General features: G+C 43.2%; 1 protein-coding gene across 1 annotated transcript in view; it reads left to right on the top strand.

The window, feature by feature from the left end:
* LOC126336562 (uncharacterized) overlaps positions 1-16,365 on the top strand; it is a 203,649-nt gene extending 187,284 nt beyond the window's left edge. The window contains exon 3 of the mRNA XM_050000411.1: positions 13,857-16,365. Coding sequence (XP_049856368.1) covers positions 13,857-14,065 — 209 coding nt within the window. The 3' untranslated portion in view covers positions 14,066-16,365. The remainder of the gene's footprint in view (positions 1-13,856) is intronic.
* The last annotated feature ends 370 nt before the right edge of the window (positions 16,366-16,735 follow it).

Consider the following 16,735-nt stretch of genomic DNA (forward strand, 5'->3'; position numbering starts at 1 on the left):
GATCTGTTACAGCCATGCAGATAAGATGCCTGTCATCTCGACTGCTAGTGATACGAGGCCGTTTGGATCCAGGACGGCGTTCCGTATTACCCTCCTGAATTCACCTATTCCATATTCTGCTAACAGTTATTGGATCTCGACTAACGCAAGCAGCAATGTCGCGATACGATAAACCGCAATCGCGATAGGCTACAATCCGACCTTTATCAAAGTCGGACGCGTGATGGTACGCATTTCTCCTCCTTACACGAGGCATCACAACAACGTCTCACCAGGCAACGCCGGTCAACTGCTGTTTGTATATGAGAAATCGGTTGGAAACAGTCCTCATGTCAGCACGTTGTAGGTGTCGCCACCGCCGCCAACATTGTGTGAATGCTCTGAAAAGCTAATCATTTGCATATCACAGCATCTTCTTCCAGTCGGTTAAATTTCGCGTCTGTAGCACGCCGTCGTCGTGGTGTAGCCATTTTAATGGCCAGTAGTGTAAGTACACCAGATCTACTGCTTTCTTTCCCATTCGGAAAATACCTTCGTGGTGCGTCGTTTATTTCCCATCCCTTCTTTTTTTGTCTGTTTTATGAAAGAAATGCCTATGCTCTCAAATGTTTGGAAGCCACTTTTGCCGTTCTTTCTGTTCTCATCCGTGTCGTACGACCTTCGTCAAGAAGATCCGTTATTAAATCTGCTATGGCCGTTAGCATAAAATCTACTGCTATTGCTTTTCCTCATATCCGCTACTGTATTCGAAGCTTTTGTACCACAGATTGATCTCATAGACCTCTCTTTCACTATTCAGTAATCGAAGTGAAGTTGTGTTGCCTTTCCGACAACAAAGGAAGTAGGTTACAGTACGCTTGTCCGCCCACTGCTTGAATACTGCTCAGCAGTGTGGGATCCGCACCAGATAGGGTTGATAGAAGAGATAGAGAAGATCCAACGGAGGGCAGCGCGGTTCGTTACAGGATCATTTAGTAATCGCGAAAGCGTTACGGAGATGATAGATAAACTCCAGTGGAAGACTCTGCAGGAGAGACGCTCAGTAGCTCGGTACGGGCTTTTGTTAAAGTTTCGAGAACATACCTTCACCGAAGAGTCAAGCAGTATATTGCTCCCTCCTACGTATATCTCGCGAAGAGACCATGAGGATAAAATAAGAGAGATTAGAGCGCATACAGAAGCATACCGACAATCCTTCTTTCCACGCACAATAAGAGACTGGAATAGAAGGGAGAACCGATAGAGGTACCCAGGGTACCCTCCGCCACACACCGTCAGGTGGCTTGCGGAGTATGGATGTAGATGTAGAGTGCGGATACACCTCCATCTCTCGATGAGTTTTTCTTCCGATCTCTTCTGTACAAGTCCATTGTGAGTCGAATACAATAAATCAGACCGCCAGCCTTACTTTCCGCGAAAACGTGCTGGATTTGCGTTCTAGTTCAGTAGCTCTACGGACCGTTCCCAGAAGAGCCCAGAACAAGCGGCAGCGTGGCAAACGCTTTATCGCCGGCGCAACAGGTTTGTGGCTCCCGCAGATTGCACTGACTCGGTGGGCTTAATGCGCGCAGCTCCCGTGGTTTATCGCTAACCTCCTTTACTGCGCTGTTGAACTATCTCTGGCTGCAGTGTAGGCAACACACATGGGAACGATCAGTGAGGCGCGCGCTCCTGGAAGCGTTAACGTAACACGCTTCACCTTATAAGTCCCTGCGAGCCGGCTAAAGGTCGATTCTGTCAAGATAGCCGCTGCACTTGGTGTTCGTTTGAAGCAACGTGCCGTCCTCCGAACACAACCAAACAATCTGTAAGAGTTTACAATGTTTGTCAAACATCTGACCGTGTTCGGCGCTGTTTGACGTCTTTGTCAAACACAGATCGTGTTTGCGAGAAGTTTTGATTGACGGAAAGTTTGACATGATGGCGGACGTTGTTTGTGCCAAGGTGTCGCCGCATATGTTCCGTGAAAAATAGTTGTATTGCAATTGTCCCGACAGTATCGTGAGTTTCCACAGTCGTGGAAAGATAAAAACAAAATAGCACAGACAGTTACCAAAATACTAGCGGTGTCGCATCTTTCCCAGCCGTATATTGTGCAGGAAGAGGTTAAGAAACAAATGAATACTCTACTCTTAACATACAAGCGGGAGTACAAGGGCAAAAGAACCAAAATTCTCCTGTTCTTTCATGGACGACGTGGGGTATATGATTCTACGTTGTGGTATCTGAACTGTCATTAGAGCAATAAGAAGAAGAGAATAAATTTTCACATAATTTGTCTTCTTTTTCAGTCTGAGGGCGCAGCAATTCCAGACACGTTATTAAAAGTTTCACTGCCCATTCTCAAAAAGTAGATGTAATCATCGTGTTCTGTGTATAACATTTCCTTTAACACATTTCATGTGCATATTTCTCTCCCATTGTAAACCAACCCCCTCTTCTTACTATTATCACTCTTCTTCTTTAAACACAGTGTTTTAGAAATGTTTTATTTGCATTTGTAGCCTATTCCCAGTAGTGTGAAAACACAGTATACCCGAAAAGCGTTTGCGTTAAAGTGAGGTTAAACTGACAAACTTTGTTTGTGCGTGTATGGGTTTGTTTCCAAATCCGTGGCTGAACAAGGGCGAATTTCACTTTCAGGTTTTCTCCTTTACTGGGGCCTATAGAGTTGCTGTGTTGTGAGAATGAGACAGTGGAAAACTTTCACAAGAGATTAATGAAGGTGCATGCTAGGGGGTCCCAACATTTTTTACCTGGTGCTCCCCTTTGCAATCCCAGAATATCTCATTCCCTAATGTTTATTCATTTTATTTATTAATTTTTAATATTTTTGCTTCTGTCGAAAAACTTTGTCAATAATTTGCCTTATTTAAATTAGCTGGCATCTGACATTTAAGATCCATAGTTGCGACGTTGCCAGTAGGGATTGGAATAATCATCCGGTTGAAACTGATATCGTGTATAAACCTGGGACCTGGAAACGATGGTGAGGCTTCGTCCCGCCTTAGACCTCAGTGGTTCACAACCCCTCAACAGGCCACAGCCTCACCGCCGCCCCACACTGAACCCAGGGTTATTGTGCGGTTCGGCCCCCAGGGGAACGTCTCATACCAGACGAATGTAATCCCAGATTTTTGCGTGGCAGAGTAAAGATGGTGTACGCGTACGTGGGGACAGTGTTTGCGCAGCAATCGCCGACATAATCTAACTGAGGCGGAATAAGGGGAACCAGCCCGTATTCGCCGAGGTAGATGGAAAACCGCCCAAAAACCATCCACAGGCTGGCCGGCACACCGGACTTCGTCACTAATCCTCCGGGCGGATTCATGTCGGGTACCGGCACGCCTCCCCACTCGGAAAGCAGCGCGTTAGAGCGCGCGGCTAAACTGGCAGCCTAAACCGATGTTGGTATTTTAGTTTTGAATAACCGGTATTTTTGGTATTTGTTTGCTCTCGGTCATAACAGGTGTTTTTATTTTTTTACAAATAACAGATTTAAAAAAAACGAAATATCAATTAGACACAGCAGTGGGGCTAAAATTTGTCGTCTTTAAATAAGCCTTTTTTAAAGGGAAAATAATTTTTAGTCGTCAAATTTGCATTGCTTTCAGATATTGCGTTATAGAAGATGGGAAAAGCGATCAGTGCCATTTTAATAACAATGCCGAGAGAAATGAGCATAAGAATTTGTACAGTACTGTTGAGACAATACTGTACCTGTTAACACACGGCGTCGCCTGTTGGTGGCGTGTACATGCAGTGAGTAAGACGCCCCAGCTAGTCGATATGGTAGTTTCTCATAGCCATCGTCGGACACCAGTTGTATTACAGAATGGCACCATCCCTAGTCTGGAAGTATTTTACGAAGTGCAGTAACAGTAAAGTACAACGCTCCATTTGCTTTAAAGTACTGAAAACTTATTTAACAGTTCATTCACAGTTGCAATAAAAATAGAAAGTAGCAGATCTTTTGCCTGTGTCTCCACACTATGCCTTTATCTGTTTGTAGCCCTTGAAAACGGACAAAATAACGCGAAAAATAGAGTTCTTCAAACAGTTTTTTTCTGCTCGTTTTCACCCTTTAGCAATTCCTAATAGTAATGCTCAAATAGTGCTGTGATCTCCGATTTAAAAAATGATGTTTGAGCAGAGTTTCAAGAAATTAGAATCAATAGGGGAATACTGGTGGTAGTCGATCACTTAAAACTTTTCGAGGAAAGTAGCGAACGGTCGGTGGACAAGGTTTTCTTTTATTTGTCTACTTAATTTAATATTTTGATTCTTTGTAACTTTGAACTGAGGAAGTCAAATTTTTTCAATGTTTGTTGATTTCTAGGTTTATTACAGGAAATAATAGGAATAAAAAAACCGAAAATCGTTTATTTCTGAAATCGGTTACTTTGAACGGTTTTAACAGTCCGGTTCGAGGCCTACGAGAAAGTCAGGTCGCGGCGCGTATGTCACGAAGCTCGATCGCTCAGCAGACAAACTATGTTTCTGCACCTGTTAATTCGTAACTAGGTGTGTACGTACAAACGACAATTGCATCTTCTACTGGAATCCGCTATTATGGAGTCTTACTGTTGTTAGTCGCCGGCAGCTGTAGCCGAGCGGCCGCTACGGTCGCAGGTTTGAATCCTGCCTCAGGCATGGATGTGTGTGTTGTCCTTAGGTTAGTTAGGTTTAGGTATTTCTACGTTCTAGGGGACTGATGACCTCAGCTGTTAAGTCCCATAGTGCTCAGAACCATTTGAACCGTTTTTTTGTTGTTAGTCCTACAGTGATCGGAAGTCCATAGGCCTACCTATAATTTGTTACACCTGTACTGGGGTACGATAAAATTAAAATCATGCCAAAATTACTTTCAACTGGATAAGACACCACTTCTTGTATGAGAACTCTCAAGCAGTAGAGACCTAAATGCTATAAACAAACCGTTATGCCGCGTGGTATTAGCAGAGCGGTCTAGGCCTCTACTGTTCGGCTGGTCCCGGCGGAGGTTCGAGTCCTCCCTCGGGCATGGGTGTTTGTCCTTAGGATAATTTAGGTTAAATAGTGTGTAAGTTTAGGGACTGATGACCTTAGCAGTTAAGTTCCGTAAGATTTCACACAGATTTTTTCAAGCCTTTATACCATTTATGTCGAGTATTGACCTTAAATTAAATTTTGTTGTAGTATTGTGAATCAGTAAGACTTCATAATAGCGGATTCCAGTAGAAGATGCAGTTCTAGTTAGCACGTAAGTGCCCAGTTGTGAGTTAACAGGTTTAGAAACGCATTTCATTTGCTGAGCTAAGTGAGCGATCTGAGGCCTACCTTCGTGACTTCGTTTCTTGTGGGCCTCGCTCGGTCCCACTAAACTGGCGTTGAAAAAAGGACAACCGAAAACAGTTGTTTCAGCGATAACCGCCATCCCTAACCGGCAGTCCCTACCACGAAGGTAGAAAATCGTTTTAAAGTCACTATCTCCACAAAAACCACTTAAAAACACGAAAGTCACGTATGGTACGGGTTTATACAGTGTTTCTAAGCGTGTCAAAAATCTGTTCTTAGTTTTAGTTTGCGCCGTATCTATAATTTTTTTCCTCGCAATAGGTAAAATTTTAGGGTTCGGAAAGTTTCCCAGCATGAGAACTGGCAGAATAAAACACTTTTCGCAGCGAAACTGGCGACACCGTGGGAGCCAACGAGGCCAATAGAACTCCCATTGCTGTATTGCTAGCGGAGGCCACTCTACTCGCTTGCTATCCAATGGCAAGCACTTGAATTCGAGCTGTATGCCTTACGTACTACACGAACCGTTCTGCTGATCATTACAGTGTTAGCCACACCTCAAAAACTCTGTCCGGAAGGTTGTTAAGTTGCATCTCTATAATACGTTCGAATCAAATGCTCTAACTTCTGGAAACCTCATCAACTTCGATTCACGATTGCTCACCAGTCGACCAAAAGTGCATCTGGCACAGCATTTCAAAACAATATCTGGTTATGTTCAATCGCAATCCAAAGAGTTTTTTTGATTGCAGATGAAACTTAGGTCAGTCATTACACACCAGAGTCAAAACGGCACTCAAAACGATGGACAAAGGCTGGTGAAAGTGCGACAAAGAAAGCAAAGGCCATTTTGTCAGCTGGCACGGTGATGTCCACAGTTTTTTGGGATTCTCAAGGAATAATCCTCGTAGATTACTTGGAGAAAGGCAAAACCGTAAGTGGACCCTATTAAACTTCATTGCTGGATCGTTTAAAACGTGAGTTGGCTGAAAACAAGACTAATGATGGCAAGCAAAAAAGTGCTGTTTTAAAATTGGTTCAAATGGCTCTGGGCACTATGGGACTCAACATCTGAGGTCATTAGTCCCCTAGAACTTAGAACTACATAAACCTAACTAACCTAAGGACATCACACACATCAATGTCCGAGGCAGGATTCGAACCTTCGGCCGTACCGGTGGCGCGGTTCTAGACTGAAGCGCCTAGAACCGCTCGGCCACTTCTGCCGGCCAGTGCTGTTTTACCAGGATAATGAACCATCCTACACATCAGCAATAACAACAGCGAAGGAGCATGAATTGGGCTTTGAATTGGTTCCTCATCCTCTCTGTTCACTAGACATAGCCCCAAGTGATTTCTTCCTGTTCCCGAACATGAAACTTTGGCTAGCTGGGAAGAAATTTTCATCAGTTAAGGAAGTGATAGTTGCAGTCAACAAGTATTATGCAGAGTGTGACAAAACTCTGACAAAGCTGGAGCATCGCTGGGCTAAATGTGTATCTCTTAAACGAGGCTATGTCGAGGAGTAAGGTGAGTTCTTTACGAAACAAATATTTTTTTCTTCCCTTTTTACGACTTATCGAACCACTCGCATTACCTTGCGTCGCTGATGATCTCGGAATCTCCGAAATGTCACGGTCTGCCCTTATGTAACATTTAACATATTGCAAGAATTGTTGAAAATGGTAGCTATCGCAGTGCAGAGATATTGCGAGACCTTGCGCCAACCTGCTCGTGGGATTTTCCCGCAACAAGGGAACAAACGGCTTTCCGCCACAGGCTCACCAGCAGGAAACTGCGCGCCCGCGGTGTCCTTGGGAGGTTGCAGTACGTTCTGCCATCTGCGACGGCAATTGCGTCGCAACTCGTCGCGCCGGCGTTTCGTTTTACCTGCCTGCGCCCCTTTTCCTGTTTCCCGCAGCCCACATCACGAACTACCTGCATGACGTAAGACTAAACCACACTCAGAGCGAGGCAGCTAAAGCCATATATTCTCCAGTGTTCACAAGTAGAGAGATGCGGTATCGTCTCGAACATGCTATCTCCCAAAGCGATGTCCGTAGTCTTCTTAAATCCACCACACTGAACAGAACTGCTGAAATCTACCATACTCGACAGGAGTGTATGTCATTTCTCCTCATAGGGTCGAGTTTTAGAAAGGTTACAGAGACAAAAAGAGTTAATAATACTAGCATAACAACTGAAACGTCCCCTTTGGAAAATTTAAGAATGACAGTGCTGGAAAACCCCTTACGTTATTTAATTTTCAAACAGCTGAGCAGAACTGAACGCACTGAGACATTACTCTCTTTACTTATTCTGATCAACACTAAACTGACACACAATATTTTTAGCGCAACGCAATCTGACTTTAAAATCCCTACAAAAGAGTGGCTCTGACTAACAGTAACCTATACCTTTCATGAATCACTTACCTCACAAAAATCTTCGTTGCTCGAACTACTGCAACACAGCGAGCGCCAATAGTGCCAGATAAATAAAAGATTCTAACTACTGAAGGCACTAACTACTGATAGGGATAGTTAGCTAATGATAGATTCTGATAGAGAACAAACAATGTATTTACCTTAATAGTGTTCAAAAATATATATAATCAGTTCGTGACATCCACTCTTACAAATTTATTCTTTCTGATGGACACACGTCCAGATCATCCGCTCTCAAAACTCCGCCATTTTCTCTCCCCACATCCACCACTGCTGGCGGCTCACCTCCAACTGCGCAACGCTACGCGCTGTTCACATCCAACTGCCCAACACTACAATAGCGAATATTTCAACAATGCCAACCAGCCACAGACTGCACACAGCAGTCAGTGATTTTCATACAGAGCGCTACGTGGCGTTACCAACATAAAAACCTGAACAGCCTACTTACACACCTGTCTATAAATACTCGTTCAAACGTTTGTGAATTCCTAAGGGACCAAACTGCTGAGGTCATCGGTCCCTAGAGATACATACTACTTAAATTAACTTACGCTAAGAACAACACATACGCCCATGCCTGAGGGAGGACTCGAACCTCCGGTGGATGGGGCAGCGCAATCCGTGGCATGGTGCCTCAAACCGCGCAGCCTTTCCGCGCGGCCATAAATACTCGGTCATCCCAGTGGCAGGCATGACAAAAAGGAGGCAACAGAAAGACGTCACGCTACCGAGCGTCGTTGTCCACACAAAAACACGTGGTCCTATCCACACAAAGTTTCATCAAGAAAAAATATGAAATATGGATATTCCGAAAATTCGGTTAATCTGTGTGAGGAACTGCCCACATGACTAAATTATCGCGGAATAATTGCAAGATGAAACCGAGTCCGAGAACTGAAGATTCTCCCAAATAACGACCAAAATGTGGGACTGAGCAAACAAAGGCACACGCACTAACCGATGGAAATTGCAGAATACCGACGAAACTAACGAAACGGAAGAACAAATAGTATATGAAACACAAACACACGCACATTCACACTGCGAAACACAAATTCCAATTGAGACTAAGCGCAGTTCACATACCAAGCTCCCACATTTCTAAGTTCTGGTTGAACAAAGTAGCTACAGTAAAACCGAATAATTACAAAAAAAAAAAAAACCACTACTTCGCATTCTGCATGATTATAAAGCTCTGACGCTAGGTAGGAAATGGATTAAAACTTCCTCTAGGCTGAAACTTACACAGATTCAGTTACAAAATTCACTACTGGAAACGAGCTGCCATGAAATACCTCTCTCTTCAAAATCCCAGGAGTGAGTGTCCGGCACCGTGACCTAATCAAGGTCCCCACACACAGGCAGGGGAAGTTGCCCCAGAACACCCTTGCCGCACCTTGCCAACTTAAGCACACTAGCGCTTGGCTAGAAGGGAATAAAACCTCTGCTACTCTCCATTCTTACACCAAAGTAGGCTAAACTGCCACGGTAGCAGACAACAAGTTTATCCGCCACCAAACATTATGAAAACTCAATATACTTACGCATTCACTCACTCTGTCATTCTATGATGGTCGGAATGGGAAAGAAGGATAGCGGTACAATATAAAGACGTTGTAATTAATTGTTGGAAGGGTGGGAAACACAGATGCATAATACATCAATATATTGATATAAATCAGCAGGAATTCAGCGAATGTATGCGGTTGTGCCTGATTGGAGCAGGCTCAGTTGCCTTTTATTTCTCCTGGTATTTTTATTGACTGCACTGGAAGTATAAGATGCTAAGGTACACGTGAAATGGCGTTACATTTTAGTTAAACATTACGAAGGTACTAATATGGAGACCCTTTATCAGCCTCTTGCTCCAGGGGAAAGACTGTGCAGGGTGTGCTCAGTCCCAAGCAGTCTTTCTAAGGTCAAACCACTGGTATAATGTCAATGAAGTGAAGCACATAAATATTTAAAGTAAAAATTCTGTAAAATAGAATACTGGTAAGCCAATCTTGACGTGGTGTCTGTGAAATAATGCACAAAAAATTTAAAGCAAAACTATGTAAGATGAGCTCACGCATCCAGGATTATGAGCTAAATTTCTGTTTAAGACAAACTATTTCTATCAGAATCGTGTCAATTTTGCGGCACCTGTTTTAACTAATTATTTAGGGTAAGAAACGTAATTGGACACTATGCTGAGTATTAAAATGAACTAGAGGCTGTTATCCACACATAACACGATGCAAGAGTAAGCAAAGACACAGGTCATCAAAACCAAAAATAGTTAGTGTATTAGCAAAAGAGGCAAATGTGCCACAATAGAGGATTAGAAAAAAAACACCAACTAAAGTGAAACATTACAGAACATAATACAAACACCATTAAGTAAAACTAGACAATAATGATCCACTGAACCAACAAATGATATGACTCTTACGTGTCGCTTTAAAAAGTCTTTTCCCTCGTACACTCACAATTCAATAATATACATTTAAAAATTAACACCGTCAAACAATCCATCAGAATTATCAATAAACAAAAATTAGAAAACAATATTACAAGAAATACAGGAACAGTTAAGGAAACATGACGTAAAAGGCGTATGTCAATATGATGAATAAGTTGGACGATCAATAATCGACATCACATATGCAAACACTGAGATTTAATTAAAAACGTGTCAGCAAGGAAAAGTTAATAGTATAAATGTTGTATAAATATGATACTTACGATGCAGCGTGAGAATAGAAGCAAAATATTACCACGATTGACTTCCATACAAGGCTGCACTTCAGAAAAGACTTACGAAGACCTAACTTTATATCCAGTGTTAAAAATTCCTATTTTTCAGAAACGCCTTTTTTTCTACTGTCAGTCTGCATATTATACCCTGTCTCCTTTACTAATGTCAGTAATTTTGTGCTCAAATAGCAAACCACATCTAGTATTTTTAGCGTCTTATTTCCTAATCAGCATCACTCGATTTAATTCGAGTGCTTGCAGCCATTTCTACATTTTTTTGTTAATCTCATAACCTCTTTTACAGACATCATTCATTCTTTTCATCTGATGTTCCAAGTCCTTTGCCATCTCTGACAGAATTCTTGTTCCTTCCGCCTGAACTTTAGTTCCGTTCCCAAATTTCTCCTTGCTTTCCTTGACTGCTCGCTCGATGTACGGGTTAAGAAACATGGGGGATAGATTACAACCCTGTTTCACACCCTCCTCCGTAACAGTCTGTCTTAAGCCTTATTTACACGACGACACTGGGTTGCGTGAATGAGTTGCACACTAATGGTTTCGTATGTGGCTGTACGGCGCCTTCAGTGTACACTCCAGTATCGTCGTTTTGGGAGCGCGGCAGTCATGTGTAAAATGAAAGTTTTGGCAGGTGTAAGAGTTGTGGCGGAATTCATGCATAAAACAAAACACAAAACAAATATGAGACGTGTTTGGATTCGAGACTGGACAAATAAAAGAAGTCAGGTCGGTTGTTCAGAGACCTTGCTGAAAGAAATTTTTGTGGAAGAGCCTAGAATTTATTTTAATCTTCTGTACTATTATTTGTGAATGGGAAGCACAGATGTGACGTTTTAAATAAATGAATATTAAATAAATAATTCAGCTACCCAGATTTCTCTAGACTTCCCTCCTCTCAGCTGTTTTCCTTAAAAAATATTGCCCAGTTCGAACCACGGGATTTTTATCTTTTGCGTGCCTGTATTTTTCTTAATTCATTTCTGTGTGCACTACTAATTGAATGAATTTTGCTCCGCAGCTCAGATATCGTCAACCATTCGATGTTCAGGTCGCGTATGGCAGCCGATGCGCAGCAACACGCCACTGCTTGGTTCAAATGGTTCAAATAGCTCTGAGCACTCTGGGACTTAACATCCGAGGTCATCAGTGCGCTAGAACTAAGAGTTGCTTGAACCTAACTAACCTAAGGACATCACACACATCCATGCCCGAGGCAGGATTCGAACTTGCGTCAGTAGCGGTCGCGCTGTTCCAAACTGAAGCGCCTAGAACCACTCGGCCACACCTTCCGGCGCCACTTCAAATCCCATAAACAACCAATCAAAGCATAGCTACCCAAAAAGCGCACAATTTCCTCCGTTCCCCACTTCAAACTTCAATTTAGTTCACTCTGCCGACGCTCCTAACCACAGTAGTCGGGCAACTAGTGTTGCCAATGTTGGAACAAACCAAAAGTTTTAAGTTTTACCAAGGAGCGCCGCGCATGCACGGTGACCGACAGTGCAGTTCCGCGTGCAATCTAGTGTCGTCGTGCAGACTAGGTTTGTACACAGTCATCGGCTGACGCAACTGCAGTCTGGTTTCGGTGCAGGCAAACGAGTGCTGCTGGACAGAGCGGTGTTCGGGACCGCGGTGTAACTGCTGGCAGCGGACGCCCACTACGCTCCTCCCTCGCTCTCGCAATTGTCGCCGCTGTCTCCGTGTAGCGTGACGGCCCCGCCCACCCACTCCCTCACAAAGAGCAGCGCCCGCTCAACCACCGAGGCCGCCGCTCAACACAGTGGTCCTGCTCTATGTCTGTTGGATGGTGGAATAGCTAATTACTACACTGATGAGCCAAAATACACTCAATCGCACAAACCAACCTCGAATCACGAGGGAATCATCTGGAATAGATGGAAACAGGTAGACAGATAGACAAGTGGTTACAATTTCAGAAAAATTGGATGATTTATTCCAAAAAAGAGCTTCCCAAATTGAGCAAATCACTGAAGCGTTGTTTCACCTGTGGCCCTTATGCTAGCAGCTTTTTGGCTTGCACTGATAGAGTTGTTGGATGTCCAACTCAGGGGTGTCGTGCAAACTCTGTCCTAATGATGCGTTAGATCATCAAAATTCCGAGCTGATTGGAGGCCCCTGCCCATAGTGCTCGTCGAATGTAGGGTAGAGCCACGGGTCGTAACACATCTGAAATGTAACGTGCACTGTTCTAAGTGCCGTCAGTGCGAACAAGAGGTGACCGCGACGTGTAACCAATGGCACCCCATACCATCACGCCAGGTGATACGCCAGTATGGCGATGACGAATACACGCTTCCAATGTGCGTTCACCGCGATGTCGGCAAACACGGATGCGACCATCATGATGCTGTAAACAGAACCTGGATTCATCCCAAAAAAAATGAAGTTTTGCCGTTCGTGCACCCAGGTTCTTCGTTGAGTACACCGTCACAGGCGCTCCTGTCTGTGATGCAGCGTCAAAGGTAACCGTAGCCATAGTCCCCGAGCTGATAGTCCATGCTGCTACAAACGTCGTCGAATTGTTGGTGCAGATGGTTGTTGTCTTGGAAACGTCCCCACCTGTTAACTCAGGCATCGAGACGTGACTGCACGATCCGTTACAGCCGTGCGGATAAGATGCCCGTCATGTCGACTGCTAGTGGTACGAGGCCGTTGGAATCCAGCACGGCGCTTCGTATTACCCTCCTGAACCCACCGATTTCATATTCTGCTAACAGTTATTGGATGTCAACCAACGCGAGCAGCAATGTCGCGATACGATAAACCGCAATCGCGATACGCTACAATCCTACCTTTATCAAAGCCGGAAACTTGATGGTACGCATTTCTCCTCCCTGCTCGAGGCATCGCAACAACGTTTCACCAGGCAACGCTGGTCAACTGCCGTTTGTGTGTATGAGAAATCGGTTGGAAACTTTCCTCATGTCAGCACGTTGTAGGTGGCGTCACCGGTGCCAACCTTGTGTGAATGTTCTGAAAAGCTAATCATTTGCATATCACAGCATCTTCTTCCTGTCGGTTAAATTTCGCGTCTGTGGCACATCTTCATAGTGTAGTAGTTTTAATGGCCAGTAGTGTACATTGTCTGAGTTGTCTCCCAACACTCGCTCAAGGTCAATATCCCCACTCCTCTCACAGTACTAATAATTTAAAAAACATGCGCTTCCTCTGCCCCACCCGTATCATTGGCTTGATTGCTTTACAATCTGTATAGGTGGTGGGTCACTCCAACTGCATATACTGTTCCGACGATTTACATTAGTTAATGACAATGTTCGGGCGCTGTTGCGTTGCGTCATTTTTATTTTGCAAGTGGCGAGTCTTTAATGTGTCCTTGTGTTGTGTCCGCAGTTAACAACGGGGACCTGCAGACGGTGCGCTCCTGCGCTTTCATCCTGCCCGACCAGCCGTGCACGACGACGGACCAGTCCTCGTACATCCACGAGGAGTACTGCATCACCTGCGAGACTGACCTCTGCAACGCTGCCCCACCGCTGCCCGCCGCCGCTGCCGCCGTCGCCGCTATCGTCACCCCTCTGGTGGCTGTTCTCCTGGCTTAGCGCCTCAGAGGCCAACGCGCCGGACACCAGCCTCCACACATAACACAACTCCAGTTCTCCGCCACACACACTGCCTGTCGAGCTGCCAGCTCCCACGTGACAACCCAGCTAACAAATGCTCTGCTGCCATGCCTTGTTGTTACCAGAAGGACCCGAGCCGGCGCGATTGTACGTCAACGTACGTGCCTTCCTGTAGAGCAACTCACCACCCGTATCGAGTAAAAGATGGAGGACAATCAGTTCATAACAGTAGCCTTTCAGAGACGTATCAGCATGGACCCTACACCAGTACCTCCAAGTCTACACTGTTAAACATCTACAAGAATGTGATAAATAACAGAAAAAGAAGGAAAAAGCTTGCAATACCCAATTATGTACACGAATTTGATTATTACGCTACTATCGCCTAACAAAAACTTTTCATGTAGATTTCTAACGCAGTATTTGTAACGGTAACTTACCGCTTTATAATTGTTGTCAGGACTCCATAATTTTCGTATTTATCATACAGGAAATGCACTGTAGTGTAAGCTAAATATCACCAAAGAATTTCGGAATACTTGCAAAGTTTTATCTCCAAAGTCAATGTCCTTTCTCAAGTACGTTTACGTCGGAGTAATTCTGTGCCGAACTTCTCTGAGTCCTGTCTCAACAATTTCAAATTTGTACCAAAGCTAAACTGCAACCAGTTCCGTCGGTGGAGTGTTAAGTGCCTGAATCTCGCCACAAACGACAAGTGCCACTTGGTTCGAATTATTAATGCAATAAATCAATGCTGAGAACACTATTGGTGTTGTTCATTAGTTGACTTCAACTTTGAGCCACAAATTAGCAGGCCATTAATATTTCTGTTGGTTAGAATTTAGAAAATAATACATATTCTTTATAGCTTAAATTACTTGTTAAAATACACTGTGTGATTCGTTCGAAAAGTATTAAACACGATTACATCTGGTTGGTGTACATTCCTTAATCACACCAGGGACCAATAAATCTCGCATTTTAAAATAAAATGTAACTTAGAATGTAGGAATTAATGTCTGTCTGTCTGTCCCATTTGTCGCTGATGTGTATGCCTTTTACGGTAATTTAACTGTCCCAACGTTGACACATTGTTTAGAAAATTGTAACCAATGATATTACATGTACAATCGTCTACATTGTTTGCCCATATGGGATATCTTAGCATATATCTTTTTATAGTTATAAGTATTTTGAAAATATTAAATCATGTCAGAATAGAAAGTAATTTATGTTATTTGGCAGTCAACTGCCTTTGTACTCCATGTTACACCTTACTATTATACTGTGTAATATAAAATAATGAGCCCTTTCTAAAACAGCTATTTGGGTCTGATTTCTTCCACTCAGACTTTCAGAGTAAACATTAACTACTCAGTAATTCTTAAAGATAATTCTAGAAATTTTTTTATGCACTTACTGTGTAAATTTCTTTAAAATCTGAAATAATGATATAACTCAGGATGCAGCTGTCTCTGCAAAACAGTTTTATTTGTTTAACTTTTGTTAATACTAACTTTAAAAAAATGCTTGATTGCATATACATTGCCCTCAAGTTGCAGCTACTAGTTCTGTAAGCGTTTTAGTGTCCTTAGCTTGTTTTCTAGTAAAGCATTAGTTTAGAAATTTTAGTACTAACTTGTACTGCATATGTATTAACGATTTCCAATATGGCATCTATGAGTTGAGTATTATTTTTATATCTTTATCGTTTTTGTTGAAACTGTTACTTTTGCATAGAGTTTTTTATGTGTGCGAGTGAGAGAGTTATTTATGAATAAGTTGATTATATTTTGTTTGGCTGATTTTATTGTTGTGTTGTGAGAGTGTGGCTGTTGTAGATTATCGCTATACCTGTAGCTCCCGTTTTGTACATTGCTCTTCCCGCCCTCGTAGATGTAAGCGCCCGGACCACATCCGCAGGCCTCCGTAGCTTAAGTTCTGCGCGGTCCGCCGCCCTGGCCGTCGCCAAAGCACTTGGCGCAGCCGGGGCTCCCGGGCCGGCAACGATCCTTATCACACGCTCCGTCCATTCAAGCAGTAGAAGCGCACACACCTGTACGGCGTCAGCCTGCGCCGCCAAAGTCCCTGGCCCGCTCCTTACGTTCGTGGTTGTGCCTAGTTTGCCTAGTTTTTAAGACCTCTCCTGTTGTTTTCGTGTTGGCTTTATTAATTAGTATTTCTAAGCTTTATGTAATATATTTCCTTTGAGAGACACTGTATCCTGTACGAACCGACATATCAAAGCAATACTTGTAAATAAAGTGAACAACAGCATATTCCCCTGTTTACAATTATGTTGTCATGAACCCTTCACTGACGAATCCAGCACTTTTCTTGTTAAACTTCCTCATATCAACACCTGAAGTTCATAATCAGAGGAAAAACATACCTGAGAGAGAAAAAATACAGTACTATAAAAAAATCACAAATTTTGAAATTTATGATCGAATTTTTAGCAAGTAGTAGGGCTTACTTCAATGCCACCAGTAGTGCTGCAACATGTGAAGACACATCTGTTATTTACGACCTAATGTGTGTTTACGTCATGCCTTTTAGTCCTTTGATTAACAGCAACAAAACCTTCCTCGAAATTATTATTTTTTAAAAACAGGTAAGATCAATTACACAGGGTGTTAGTGGTATAAG

The sequence above is a fragment of the Schistocerca gregaria genome, chromosome 2, assembly GCF_023897955.1.
Source record: "Schistocerca gregaria isolate iqSchGreg1 chromosome 2, iqSchGreg1.2, whole genome shotgun sequence".
NCBI classification, from domain to species: domain Eukaryota; kingdom Metazoa; phylum Arthropoda; class Insecta; order Orthoptera; family Acrididae; genus Schistocerca; species Schistocerca gregaria.